The following is a 15,971-nucleotide window of genomic DNA, read 5'->3' on the forward strand; positions in this document are numbered from 1 at the left end:
TAAGTTGAGGACTGACTTCATTTGTGTCACTGCCCGGGAAAGAAAAGTTACTCCATCCCGGCTGACTCAGCAACAGAACTGATTCTCTCTGTACCAATTATCTTTTTGATGAATCATTCTTACTTCTGATGACTTCAAAGAAGGAATCAAGGGCTATTAGTTCCTTTTATGGGCGCTGCTCTATCCAAATGGTAATGCCTTTAAATAGGAACCTGGAGCACAATCCGAGCAGGTCTGACCTCATTAATGCCACCTACAAGCCTGTATTGACAACAGCAGCTCTTTGTTATCCAAGCCAGGAGATTTTTATGCGTGTTTGGGAGAGGTTGTTGTTTGTTTTTCTCATATTTATTTTATTTATTTATTGTATTTTTGTATTTAAAATTATAAATTCCTCTTAAGGGACCAATAAAGTATAACGTAAGTAAAGTATCTTCTTTGTGGCATATATGTCTAATTTCATTAAACAATCTGGGATGATCTAAATTAACAGAATGCTGTGGCCCATAGTAAAATTCCATAAATATATCTCTAAACTTCATCCTTATTACCTTAACCCATAGTGCTTCACAAATGGTCCCTTCTTTGTTTATTTTATCTATCTTTCCTGAAAGATTTATACCCACAGATGTTAAATCACAATTTTATTAACTGGAATATCAGAATATACTGGCATTCACAGCGTGGTTAACATTACTACTAACCATAATAATAACAAAAAGGCAATGATTATAACTAACATAGAAAGTAAACTCCATTAAAACTGTACTGTTCTATTACTATGCAGTAGGCGGAATGCAAACGATTGAGGTGTTCAGCAAGATGATGGCTAAAATATTTGAGGAGGTTACTTACAGTACATCCAGAAGACTGGACCTTAATGGGTCAACATCAAATGAGCCTGTATGAGACAATTAACTTCCTCATATCCATATCTGTTATGTTTTTGTGGAATGTTACCATTTTTGGCAATTTCAGCTAAAATGAAAATGTTTATTATAAGTCATTGTGGGGGACCAACCTATGGGCAAATGACAGCAATGTACAGAAGTGGTAAATGCCACATGAAGGGCCCATAATTGCCTAGGGTGAAAAACTGGAACTCACATTGCTTGTAACAGTAGATATTGTCATACATGAATGGGAAAGCAGAAATTGCCAAGAAGTGGTTAAAGCTACAGATGTTCTCAGATACTCCAAATCTGAGGGTACCGAGGGTTGGGAGAGGTTCTAGGGAAGTGTCGGGACACTGAGGCTTATAGTCTCCAATTGGAACCGTGGTTACAATATTGACATTTCAAGAGGACAAGTAGCTCATGAGATATATTTAAGACAGCTTAGAGCTGCTGGGATAATAACGACTGATAAAAAGAATCCTAACACGTTGTCCCCTGTAGCCATGTTATGATGGCCCTGATTGTGTAACTGATTTTGAGACATTGCTCAGAATTACAGTACTCCAAGTGTAAAGTTTAAGGTCTCTTCTTAACTTTAGCCTAATAAGTCTACAGCTGGAAGGAGTGTTGAGATGAAGGCTGAATGGTGGAAGGAAGAGAGGGAAGGGATGAGAGTGGAACTGACAGAAGGTGGTTGAGAGAGAGAGATGGGAAGTGAGAGGCGGTGGTTTCCTGTGTATTTCAGATGGATAAGTGGCCTGTCTACCCCATCTATGTGGCAAAGTCAAATAATGTAAAGGCAGATCCAGAGAGGCAACAATTGTGTATCTTTGTATTCCTTATTTTGTTAAAATAAATTTTGAACACCTTGTGAATTCTGTATTATTTTAAAAAATGAAAAAAACATGGATAGTTTAATTACCTAGTGCAGTGGTTCCCAACCTGGGTTCCGCAGGAATATGTTGGAGGTCCACGGCAAAAGGAGAAAATAAAATCATACGATTTTATTATTTAATAAGTTGTAAATAATAAAGCATTTTTCTAGTTCACCTTGTATTTTAATAATATCATCGTCACTTCGTTAGTGTGCTTGCCAATCACACCTATTAATAAACACGTTTTTGAAAAGCTACTCAAAGGTTACCACAGACATAAAAAATGTTGCATGGTGGTGTTAAAGTAATTCACAGCAAGCTATACATACAGTAGTGTGATGAATGCTAAAACATACGTAATGATGGATCTTTTTAAAAAAGGAAACATTCCGGAGAAAACCCATCTTGTAGTTCTGTATTAAATTTATGAAATGAATCATTTTCTAAAGCACAATCTAGAAAGTATGACACTTCATGCATAGAGTTTGGAATAGGGCTGGCTAAGAAAAAGTATTTCAAGACCCCAAATGTGTTCTTTGTAAGGAAATTCCGCCAAACGAATGTCTAAAACCATCTAAATTGAAAAGACATCTAGAACAAAAGCATCCACCTGATGTTGGGAAACATTTTGACTTTTTCCACAGGAAAGCAGCACAGCAAGCAATGGTTTCAGAGAGGGCACCGAAGGCCTTCTTTTTGGTGTCATATAGCATTGCCCATGTGAAGAAAGCTCATACATTTGGAAAACATCTGATATAATCAAAGACAGCTCTGGAATTGCTTAGTGAGGAAGCTGCCTGTAAAATTGACACTGATCCTTTGTCAGACAGCACTAAGTGTAGACGGATATCAGACATGGGTGAGGATGTAACAGACCAATTCCTGAAACTGGTGAAAAACTGCCATTGGTTTGTGCTGTAGTTTGATGAAAGCACAGATGTAGCACAGATGCAGCACAGTTTATTGTTTATGTCAGAATTATTGGGAGATTAAAACTTTGTTGAGGAGCTTTTATTCTGCAAAAAATTCAAGGGAAGAAATCAGGTCTGGACATTTTTCTAATATTTGGACGCATTCATGCAGGCAAATTTAATTGACTCGTCTTATTGCATGGCCATATGTATGGGCAACTCTACTGCAATGACAGGCAAGTATAGTGGAGGCATCACGTTAATAAAGGTCAGAGCTCCAGGTGCCATGGATACACACTGCATGCTTCACAGATAATGACTTGTCTCAGAAAGTTTGAATGATGAATTGCAACAAGGGCTTCAAGACGTTGTTAAAGCTGTAAATTGTACCAAAGCACATTCCCTTAAACACAGGCTGTTTGCCAAACAGTGTAGTAACATGGGTGCCTGTTTTGAAAGTCTTCTGCTGCATTCTGAGGTCCGTTGGCTGTCTCGTGGGGCAGTTTGACAATGAGTTATTGACCTCTGTGAAGAGCTCCCTGAATTTCTCTCTTCTGAGAACTCCCAGATTGCTGGCTGTTTTGAGAACTACTTGTGGGTCCTGAAACTTGTGTATTTGGCCAACATATTTCAACTTTTACATAGCTTGAATCAGAGCATGCACGGCCCCAATCTCGGCATATTTAATTTTGTGTTAATTAAGTTTGTGCATTTATACAAAAATCAGACTTTGGGAGAGAAAGCTAAATGAAAGAAATACTATAATATTCCCGCTCATTCACCAGGAGCTTGGAATCTCCAATGAGCCTGCAGACATCGTTCTGATGCACCTAAAAGAATACTTTAAATGACTATTTCCCAGACCTGGAAATTCGTAATTTAAGCTAGATCATAAATCTATTTGAGTCCAGAGGATTGTCTTGCTTTTGAGATCACAAGAGGAATGAATTGAAATAACCAATGATTGATTGAAAATGCAGTTCTCCACCATTAACCCTGTCAGAATTTTGAAGCAACCTCAGAAACGAATACCCAGTGTTGACCTAAAAACCCGTCCGATGCTTCTCACCATTTGCAACAACAACAATGTGTAAGGCAGGTTTTTCTCCATTGAAAGTACTGAAAACCATAAACAGAGTATGTCTAAATGTGGAAAATGATTTGAAATTCTCCCTAACCCAGCTGCAACCCAGAGTGGACAAACTGAGTGTGCCTGACCATCCAAGTTCAAAAGTCTCACTAGGCCTAGGGAGAGTTTAATTTATATATTTATTATGAGCAGTCTTTTTTTAAAAAAAACTGTTTTGTTATATGCACTTAACAGGTAGTAGGTCTGTATAGTAGTTTATTATTGACATGTGGGATACATAATTTTTTGGATGGTGAAAGGCAGAGAGTCCTCAGTCTAAGGTAAAGTCTACTAGGGGAGCTTTTGCATGAAAAAGGCTGGGAATCCATGGTTACCCCTGTGACATTATATTGGTCAGCACATCGTTGAAATATTTCTAGATGAATAAATGGCTATGGTACTTCTGACATCTGTTATTCTTCACTCTGAAAAAGAATTACTGAAGTATTTCCTCTTTACATATTGTTTATCTATTGTACTTATAAAAATGTCCTATGACAAGCCAAGATAGAGTACAGAAGGATTCCAAGTGCTGTTGCTCTTAAATGGGTAGCCAACACAGACCACTGTTCATAGTTATTGTAAACAAAATTCTTTCGAATTTCAGTGGCTCCTGTGTAGAAAACAGTGAAATAGTGATGTATTATTTTAATAAATTAGCAGAAGGATTAAAAAGTATAATAAAAAATCATCAGTTTTGCAAAAAGGTGTGCACTGTTCATAGGTGAAAAGGAAAAAAAATACTTTTCTAGCAAATATTGGGCACATGATGCCACAAAACCTTCACAGTGTTGATAATCTACACACACTGGACTATTAGCTTGTAGAAACAATTCCAAATGATAAGCTGTCAACACTGAATTTATGTGAACAGGTGCAAAAAAGAGCAGTGCCCAGAAAAATCTCAAATGAATGCTAGACTTCAGGAAGATGGCAGAAGCTTAACTTGACAAGGAATATGTGACAGCAGTGGCAAACACTTGACCAGAAGATCTTTAATTTATTTTATTATATATAATAAGGACATCAAATCAGAAAGCAAAAACAAGGTCCTTACCCATGAGTTTATTTAGATCTGCTGAAGGCATAGCACGGAAGGCTTCATTAGTTGGTGCAAACACTGTGTAAGTACCAGGGCGATTTAGTGTTTCTGTCAAGCCTGCCTTCTGGATGGCACCAACTAGAGTGCTAAAATATAAAAAATAAATAAATAAAAATTAGGCACTTATACATAAATTACTGAAGTAATTAGCAGGCTAAGTCTGGGACTTGTGTTAGTGGAGTCAGATAAAAATCACCAATATTTTATTGTAATTTCTTCATCTATGAAAGGTTCAAATAAATTTTATCAGTGAGTTGTTTAAAAATGTTTATCGGTGATTATGACTTTATGCTTACAAGCACTGAATGCAAATTATATAGATACTAGCCATAGTACCTGTCGAAGATAGCTAATATAATAACATTTGCTATTGCTTGCCCTATGTGTACTTTCTGCTGCTCTTCTCTGCATTTGTGTGTGTTTGAACATCTCTTCACCAGCACTCCTACTCTCAAGTGTGTTCCCATAAAAGCCTGCTTCACAGACTCTATCATAATTTTCAGGGAACCTTTCTAGCTTCTTTTTATACTTTCCTTGTTTGAGGATGACTCTCCCAGCTTGTGCATTTGCTCCTCCTTGTGTGTCTCACACTAGCACTTCCTCTTTCATTGCAGCACCAAAGTTAAACTGACCAATCAGATTGCTCTGAGGGACTGGACATACAGACCTTGGTGTTTTTTATATAGCAGGTACAGTGGAACCTCGGGTCATGACCGTAATTCATTCCAAAACTCTGGCCGTAACTCGATTTGGTTGCGACCAGAAGTAATTTCCCCCATAGGATTGTATGTAAATGCAATTAATCCGTTCCATACCATACGAACTGTATGTAAATATATTTTCTTTAAAGATTTTTGAGCACAAAAATAGTTAATTATACCATAGAATGCATAGTGTAATAGTAAACTAAATGTAAAAACACATTGCTCGCTCGCTCTCTCTCTCTCTTTCTCTCTCTCCTGCACCGGCTTTCTCCTCCTGCTTCTTGCCTTCTCCTGCAACCTCCCATTCTTTCCTATTCTCTTCTTTTTCCCTTTAGCCAACTCGCGCTTCTATTTAGGAAGAGGATGTGGTAGTCATGGCAATTATGGATGCGGACCGCTTCTCACCTGTGCACTTAGGTGAGAAACGCCCACATCACAAACTGTTCAGGAACTGCTTTGGCCACACACCACCACGCCCCCTCGCTAAGCCTCGAGTGCGGTGACTATTTATTAAAACTGGCCTTTTATGATGGGAGCTGTGGACCCGCTATACCACAGGAGTAAGCTGGGTTGAAAGGAGGTTATAGTTTTGAGGGAGAGTCCCTCTGCGTGATGCACTGAGAACAATGTACAGTACAGGGAGAGACTGAACACGTGCGGAAATCATCGGTGCTTACAAACTGGAAAGGAAACTGGCTTGTTTGTCACCCGAGTGTGTGGACGTGAACAGATGCAAAAGTTTGGCGAACTTTTTGGTTGTAACCCGATTTGTACGTGTTCAGAGATGTTCATGACCCGAGGTTCCGTTGTACTTGTTTGCCAGCTACAAAGCTGTAACTATACTGTCTGCCTTTCAGGATGCCTGGGTTTCTGTCATAAAAAAGGTTAATAAGCAGACAACTGCTCAGTTTGAAATAACATAAAATAAATGATTACACAGCATAGAAACATGCTAATTTAGTATTGAGAGTTAGGCAAAGATGCAAAGAGGAAAAACTGAACACTTAGCCCTGCTTGCTTTATACCAAGCCACATTTGCACTTACCATTCTTTTTAATTATAAAACAACAAAATCTCAACTTTTGTCCACAGATGTTTATAAACAAGAATACATATTAAAGTGATCTTGAACAATCTTCTAATAAAACAAATGCTTTCAAAAGAATTATTCTTTTAAATTAATCTTTTAACATTAGTGGTTGACTGTGTGAACAGGTATCACTGAACAATGACAGCATTTAATTACAATGGTAAATGAAAAAGAATTGGAATTTGCCTCAGTGGAACCCAACCAGCATTAATTTAGAAAAGTGTCTGAAAAGCATTGATGAGAGATCCTGGCTACTGGTTTTTATGTTAACCCATTCCTGCCATTAGTTGTGCTCCTTGTTTAATTAAAGGTTCTATATTTACTGATCATCTATATACTCATAAATAGATTACAGTAGTTGATTTGGTTTTATCTATCCATTTTCTATACCTGTATATCTTCTGAGGTTTAATGAAATGCTGGAACAACTCAAAGAGCTAGACGGGAACACTTCTATTCATGCTACAACAATCTAAATAGGAAACAGATTTAAACACTCATTTAACTTAGATTATTCATACATACTGACAACATGTGTTGGCAGAAATGAAAGGTATCAGGGAAAGAACATAAGGCTCTAAAAAAGGGGGCACCCCATACCGGAAATAAAAATGCAATGAAATTTGAGCAGGCAATGCTTGGCAAAGCTCTGTTTTAGTGTACTATGTCATTTGTTTTGAAGACATTTAACAGAGACCTATATATTTGTTTTTTCATTTATATACCTTTAAAGGAAAACTCACACGAAAATGTTATTTTTTTATGTTATTGAATACAGTAATCTTGACCAATGAATATGTTTTCTGAAAGTTTTCTGGAAGAATTAATAATATTTTAGCAAAAAAATGCATTGATTTCCACAATTTCAACATACTAATGGATAAAGGACATGTGGATTATTTGAGTTACATGAGAATTTTTTTTTTCCTTTTTAGATGGACCTTTTTCACATTGGTTACCATTGTCCAACATTGGTCACTATTGGGTCCCATTCTATTAGAATCTTTGTTAAGTATTAAAAAAAAATTCTTGGTCATAACTACAAACTACATGGGGTAAACCACATATAAAAATATAATTTTTGGGTGTAGTACTCCTTTAAGTTACAATTTTATATTTTTGTTGCGATGTGTTTATAATATCTCCTCTGCCATATATTCCCAAAAATAAAGAGCACACTGATCAGCTCAATTCATCTATTTACACAGTACATATAAGACCCAATGCTGTATATGCAGCATCTCTCCTAGGCTTTTTTTTAGAAATGCCAATGTCTTTCTTCTTCCTTTCCATCGTTTCCCATTTCTATGTGGGGTAAATGTGCTTTATCAACCTTCTCCATACAATTTAGCCCTGCACCTCTTTCCAGTCAGACCCTTTTCCTTCAAAATCTTCTTTTACTCTATCCATCCTCCACTGCTTCCCATCACTATTTTGACCATATTTTCATTGTTTTTCTGCATCACATGTCCATACCACTTCAACCTACATTTCTGTACTTTCTTAAATATTTCTCCCACTTTTGTTGTACCTCCAATTGTTTTATTTCTTATTCTGTCCTTTTTTATAACTCCACATTCTCATTTCTGGCACGTGTAACTTCTTCTCCTGCACTCCCTTTGCTGTCCATATCTCAGTTGTATACATCATTAATTGTCTTACCTTATTTTTAACATTTGCATTAATTCTTTGATCACACAATACTCTTGATAACTTCTTCCAATTGTTCCAACAACACTGCACTCAATAGATTATCTCTGAATTTAATTTTCCATCTTGGGCTACCACTGATCTTACACATTTAAAAGTATCCACTCTTTTCAGTAGCTCTCCCAGCAGGCTCACTTCTGAATCCTGATCATCATTAAACCTCATATATTCTGTCTTCTTCCTATTTATCTTCAGCATAAAATGCACCAGGGAGATTGTTGTTTTATCCCATGACTCAGCACATTCATAACCAGAGCAAAGAGTTAAGGACTTAAAGAAGATCCCTAATGCAGACCTACTAAAAACTGAGATCCTGTCTGTTACTACAACACTGCTTTTGACTCCCTCATACATATCCTGGACAATCCTCACAGACTTCTCTGGTACTTTTTTCTCTCTCATGCACCTGCAGACTTCTTGACATGACACTCTATCGCAAGCCTTCTCCTAATCAATAAATACCATATGAAATCCTTACTGTTTTTCACAATACTTCTGTATGAGCTGTCTTAATGCAAAGACTGCATCAGTTCATCCTCTCCCTGGCATAAAACCAAACTGCTTCTCCCCTACGGTGGTCTTGTCCCTAAACCTTCTCTTTATAACCCTTTCCCAATTTTTTACTGTATGTGACATCAGCTATTCAGGTAGTTTCCTCGATCCTGAATATTACCCTTCTCCTTATAAATGGGTACAATCACACCTGTTCCTCTACTCTTCTGGTATTCTCATTTACCATAAAATCTAAAATAGCAAAAAAACAGCAGCTGCTGTGGTAACCCTGAAGTAATCTGAGGAGCAGCAATTTATACTAAATTTTCACAATTCAAAGTGAATATTACTTAAATTGGATACCCTCTAGAAAAAATAAACTTCAAAATGAAGTAAAATATATAGATTCATATATTATATACCACATAAAATATATTGAAACATGTGGGCCCTTCAACAGGTGAAAGCCAAATAGGGCTACTTTTTGAATGACAAAAGTGTTACGTGTAATGTGTTTTCTTGTTTTATGGTATTAAGCAAATCATGCATAAAATTGTAGTGTAAAATGGCTCAGAGAATATAATAGAGGCCAGAAGAACACGTCAGCCTAGTGATTTAATCAGGAAACCATCAGACACATTCATAGACTGTGCAGTAATTTATTACAGATGAAAGCATTTGAACTTGATACTCTATATTTTGAAACTGCTGTCAATGTGGGCTCTAGTTCCAATAATTCTGATAAGAATCATGACAGTATCCAGTTAAAAAAAGAAAAAACAGAGTTACCTCAAATCATTGCTTCTTTGTGCAAACCTGTTAACATATTTCATGTCATACATTAGAAAAACATCACTGCTTTGTTAAAGACCTAATGGCTTAATGACAGAGTAGTATGAGCTTCTGATAAACATACAAAAGTATTTAGTATGGGTGGCCATGTTAAAATATATATACAGAGAGAGAGATAGAGAGTTCAGTGTGGCAGGATATGCTCCAACATCCACCACTCCAAATTGGATAGATAGAGTGTGTTTGGTGATTATCAGATTTGTTAAAAATACATGATTTTAAGAATTATCCCTCCTCATTCACCAGTCACTCGGGACTAAACAGATGATTACTTGAAGAAGAAAAGCTACATGTCAAATCTGAATACAAGGTTTTCAATGTTACTTTAGCCCCAAGTTAAAAAGTTTAAGATCTTACTTCAGACATTTAATAGTATTATTAATAGTCAGGCAGTCAGTTATTGTCCAACCCGCTATATCCTAACACAGGGTCACAGGGGTCTGCTGGAGCCAATCCCAGCCAGCACAGGGTGCAAGGCAGGCACAAACCCCCGGGCAGGGCGTCAGCCCACTGCAGAATATTAATAGTTCCCCCATCTATTTATAATGAAGGGTAATTTGGGCTAGAACCTATGTTAATAACAAGAAGAAGAAGATATAGAAGAAGAAGAAGAAGAAGAAGAAGAAGAAGAAGAAGAAGAAGAAGAGGAGGAATAGTATGTATTTGTCAACAATTTATTAATATGATTTTAAAGACAAAAGCAGAAATGTCATTTTTTTAGAGGTTTTAAAGAAGCACATTGTATTGTATAGTGCAGAATATCAGAGCAGATTTATAAGAGGATGCTTCTGTCTGTAGTATTCACATAATAGGTGTATCGCTCTGTCCAGTCCACTATTATAAATTGTCATATTTCAACACAGTTCTCCTGATGGGAAGCTTTATGTATTCATTTTGCTAGTAAAAAGCATCTATTTCTTTGTTTAGATTTATCTTTTTAGTTTTTCAAACAGTTTTTAGAGCCCAATTAATTAATTAATAAGGATATTATTTGACTATAAAAAATGTTTAAAAACATTTGATACAATTTTTTAGTAGCTTTGTTGCTGCACACTTCCAGATACGGTACTGTAAAAAAAACTCCATTAATTTAAAATATCTGCAGCAAGAAACAGATCTTTGTTGCTGTTGACAGTTTAACAAAATCTGAGTGGATTCCAAATATACTATATAAGAAAACTATATTGTTTTTCTTTTTCAAGACTAACACTCCAATACTCATTTTCACTGATTTGAGGCAATTTTTTTTTAAATTGACTAAAAGTACAAGGCCACTCACAAAATGAAGTGTTATGGATTTTTCTTAGCCTGGACAGCCCTTTCAGTAAACACATAAAACTTTCATTTTCAAAGCTGTTGGTAGCAGTTAATGTATATGAAATGGTGTGTGCAGAAATGAGAACAAATTCAAATTAACAATGCACAGCTTAAAAAATATATATATAAAATATAAAAAAAATATCTAATGATGGCCAATATTTGGTAAATTATCAGGTCCTCCAACTGGGGGTTGGTGGCAGGATTGGCACTGCAGCTACCGTAAAAAACATCACACTGTTTCACTGTGGGGAGGTGCACGTGGATAAATGCTGTGCTGTTGTTCTCCTTCTTAAGCTTTTTTCTGTTTCGCTTTTTTCTTACCTACCTTTTGTTAATTTCTAATTAGTAACTTCATTCATTTACAATTCATTTGTGTTAATTTTAGGGATCTATTTTCTAATTTAGCATTTAAATGTTAATTTGTGTTTTGTCTTTATTCCCAGTTTATTTCCAAATAAAGTCGTTACTGTAGGTTTACTTGAATTTTGCAATGTGCTAGTGTACAGGAGAAGGAAAACATGCTTTGTTGTTGGTTCAAGTGCAACATAAATCAGCCTAATGCTATACTATGACACAAAAGACACCTCATACACCTGTCACATTAGAAACAAGACAGTAAACAGTTACACAAATAAACTAAAGGATAAACAGGAACTTTAAGAATCTTAACAATTAACAATTTACACTGTTTGTTGATAATGACAAGTATAGCAGCAATCAATAACAGTTAAGGAATCCTAAAAGCTTGAGAAAAAGCTGTTACTGTACCTAGTTGTGCCGCTCTGAAGACTGTGGTACCGTTAGTGGGTTGAGGTACTTGTGGCTACTATAATTCTACTTGGCAGTAATTTTTTTAACTAAGGCACATCAAGTGCCTAATTATGTATGATATATTTAGATTCCATCTTTTAGGCTGTTCTGAAAAATGTTAACTTGAAATGTTTCAGAAAAATAACATTTATTTAGTATATTCAAACTATTTTTTCAATGAGAATAATCCTACATTGCTTCCTATAAAAAGGTGCTGGTGCACCTTATTTGTAGTGACAGAGAGCACCAAACACCATATTTGAGTAACAAAAAAAGTTTAAAAATGAATGCCACAAAGCATGAATGCTACAAAATAAACTGCAAGGGTTTTTGTAGCCCTACAAAACTAAAGCCCTGATACTATCTAACCTTTAAAGAGCACATAAATACCATATACAAAAAAATCAATGGAAAATTAAATGATTTACTTAACACAAAAAGGGAAGAAAAAGCAGGAACAAACATAACCTCCAGAAAAATACAACCAAGAACTTTATGAACATTGTGTTATATGTATGCAGTATTGTAGCTGGAAGATACAATAAAGAAAAGGCTGCCATGTAATCTGTTGCAAATCCCCTCTTTTAAGCATCCACTGCTGCCATGTCTCGCACATCATTAATGGCAAAACACCACAGAGCACCTACACTAAAAGCCAATCCTCACAACCACCTCAGAGATGCGAGCAATAAATTCATCATTAAATGAATAAAAGTAAAAAAAAGCATTCAGCAAACACCACCAGGTGAGAAATCTAACTGGTAGCTTCTTATAAAAATATAGAAAAGAATGCATTAGACCAAGATGCCACATCAGGCTGTTGTTATAAATCTTCATTTCTGGGCATTCTTTTTAATTTCCACAGATCATATTTGAATTATAACTTGTTTTTATTTGTTCATTTTTATCATAATGGATATAATGCCATTACAGGACCATTTTCATTGCAATTCTTTCGGTTAATGCAAAATTTTCAGTTCTTGCAAGACTTCACGACTGTGTTGCCTGACATCATCATGAGCTGTAGTATGCAGAGTATCCTAGCTTTTGGTTTTCAATAAAAACTTTGCATGTATTAATGATTTGGTTTGGATACCTACTTTGATTCCTGAATTATGAATTAGTCTTTTTTCTTTTTTATTCACAATTCTGTTAGATGAATAATTACTGAGCCTTTTCCTGAATTTTAATATAGACAAACCCTTTTCTTTTTGATAAGAAAGTTAACTTTATCTTTCCTGATGCACATATAATCAAAACATTTTTTGCTCCGGCTGCCTGTCATTCTGTTTATTACAGCTATTCATTTGGAAAAAAAAAAATATTCTATATTGACTCTGGCAAGAACTGTTCCACAGAATCACACACAAAATACTGACTATCTGAAGTTCTTCAATATTTCCAAATGAACCTCCATTTTAACATGCTTTACCTGAAGCGATTATCCCCTTTCAAGATGTCCATGACCGTTCCAACTGGTGGAGTAATGACCTTGTCAACAGTGAAGAGTGTGCCAAATCTGCCCTTCTTGTCATGGGCTGCAATGCATGCATTTTCAATGCATATAGACTGAGAAAACAAAACAAATATGAATGTAATGTTTAACATTTTGACAAACCATTGCAGAACAGTTTCATATTTCTGAAGATTGTAGTGTGGTCTATTTTTCGTTACACTAAACTACTATTATACTAGGTAATTACACTGAGCACTGTAAATTTCCAGCATTTGTCTGGCATTTTTCAAACATTTTAATGTCATTTTTTTCAAGTACTTTTGGACTTTTTTGGGGCGTTTTTCAGGTGCTTTTCAAACACTTTTCCAGCATTTTCTAGTGTTTTGTAGAGAAAATATGATTAACATCACTTCCATTTTGTAGGTTTTGAGATGTTGTCATGTTATGAAGCGATTGTTATGTTTCCAGAATGCCTTCAATGATTTTAATGCTTGCATTCTTGGTGATCACAGTACTGAAGGGCAGGGTTCATCAGGGTTGTTAGTGCAAATATTGGGTGCACCCTCTTCTGTGGCAATGGGAGCCAAGAGGACAAATCTGGACTCTTTATGGAGTAGATAGTATCCTAAAAAATTCCAGGATTACAAATGGGTGTTGATAAGCACATACAGTAAGAGTCATTGTGTTATTTCACTCAAAAATTGTCTGTTGCTGTTGGTGCAACATCATGCAAGTGCGTTAACTTCAGTCATGTAGTAACAACTAGTGAGGAACAGGTTATCGTGTACAGCAGTAATCAATTCAAAAGAACTGAATAGACATTGTATGATACACATTTAATCTTGCGTAGATTTAGAGTGCATTTAATCTGCCCAGTTTAGGCACTGATCATCATAGCAGCACTGGATGTAATGCTAGAAGCCCATGCAGCAGACAGTGCACTGATCATTTTCAGGGCTCAGTCACACTGTCAGGCAAAAGAGTGTGCTTTGAGTAATCTGGTAACAGGAATGTATTAAAAAAGTATCTGTTTAGTTTTAATCCAGTTATTTGATAAACTTATTTTGAAACAGTGTGATCTGGTAACATATTGGCCAGCTTTCAGCCGGGGGCTTGGATTAGGATTGGATGTTATTTACATCATGAAGGACTAAATGTATTTTCTTAACTGAGAAGTATTACTGACACATTTTAATTATTCAGTGTTAAAACAGGTAACAATTCTCAGTTCAACTCAATAATCAAGATCAATCCAGATATTGAGGGGTACATGGAAATCTCATATGGCATTGTGAGGAAAAGCTCTGCGCTACCACTCTACCTATTTGTCCAAACACCTGTACTAAACTTTAACCTGATTCAAACTAAATGTACTGTATAACCTGTAACGTTTGTTGAACTCTGAACTCCGATGCATGGACGGGACAATGCCGGTAATTTTTTAATAGTTTCAATGTTCTGCTTCATCCAGGGAGAGGCGTTGGCTTCCTGAAAAATGCTTCCAAAATCCTCTTTTGTTTTCTTTTATCGGCATTTAATTAGCGTTACCTCTGCTGTCGATGAAACAAGCATTTAGTTGAAAATGCCTCAAAACTGCTGCATGCAGGAGTTTTCGAAATAGCTCACTGTTAAAATACTTTGGTGTGTGTAGTGTCTTTGAAAATATTGGCAAATATCTTTTCAAGTGGTTTAGGCGCATTCTGGTCTAGCACTAAAACGACTGAAAAACGCTTATATGTGAATAGGCCCTTATAGTCTGGATGTCAAATAAACAAAAAAAAGCTATGACAATTATCACATATGTTATAGATAAAATCTTGTAAAGGCAGTCTACGTCGAAAGGTACCAGAGACTGTCCTGATTGTCAGAGATTGGGAAAACCTATTCTACAATAATTCTGTATCAGAACTTCACCATAATATGCTTTTTAAGAAGTATTTGCTCACCTTCATGTCTTGCAGCACGTTTACCAACATATTGCTTCATGTCCATGTTAAAGTGCCTTTTACACTTCCACTATTGTGCTTCTTTAACAGCTTGACTTTAGCAGTCATCCACCCTAATCTCATGAACATGTCCAGATATCTGCTAAATTGGCTGTTTATTTGCTTTTGGGAAATGACAGTTAATGCTATTCCGAAGCTGCAACCCTTTCTTGTTCAACATTTTCCTATCTTTAAACTAAAACTAGCCATTATAGGTTTGTGACTTTTATTTCATAGATACTCACTGTTTCCATCGTCTATTGATATCCTTTTCTTTGTCCTTTGGGGACACAATATATTTATATTTGCATGCAATAATGTTGCTTAGGGTTCCTTTATAGGAACATTGACCGTGCATTTCCCCCTTAAATGAAATTACTCTCTTTTGCACTAGGTATCATAACTCTTCTCTGTCACTCTTCTGAGCTCATTCATTAGTAAACAATACTTCCTTCTTTTCTGGCATTTCTTCAGGTCATTTCTTAAAAGTGTCTGCCTCATCAGCAAAACATTCTCCTTCTAGAGAAGCTGATTTTCAGTTTGGCAGGATTTGCATCTTCTTGGGAAAAATGCCAATTTATCTAACATTGTTTTAATATGCTGCAGGTGGAAACATCAATATAAGTTTTTCACAAAGAA

At 35.9% G+C, this 15,971-nt stretch overlaps 1 protein-coding gene across 1 annotated transcript in view; it reads right to left on the reverse strand.

Annotated features, from left to right (window-relative positions):
* The window catches only part of tgfbi (transforming growth factor, beta-induced), a 67,627-nt gene that overhangs the window by 11,765 nt on the left and 39,891 nt on the right, over nt 1-15,971 (reverse strand). Inside the window, exons 11-12 of the mRNA XM_039774091.1 lie at nt 13,324-13,460; nt 4,869-4,999 (exon numbers count right to left, since the gene is read on the reverse strand). Of these exons, the coding sequence (XP_039630025.1) occupies nt 4,869-4,999; nt 13,324-13,460 (268 nt within the window). The remainder of the gene's footprint in view (nt 1-4,868; nt 5,000-13,323; nt 13,461-15,971) is intronic.

This window comes from Polypterus senegalus, chromosome 13 (assembly GCF_016835505.1).
Source record: "Polypterus senegalus isolate Bchr_013 chromosome 13, ASM1683550v1, whole genome shotgun sequence".
Classification (NCBI taxonomy): Eukaryota; Metazoa; Chordata; class Cladistia; order Polypteriformes; family Polypteridae; genus Polypterus; species Polypterus senegalus.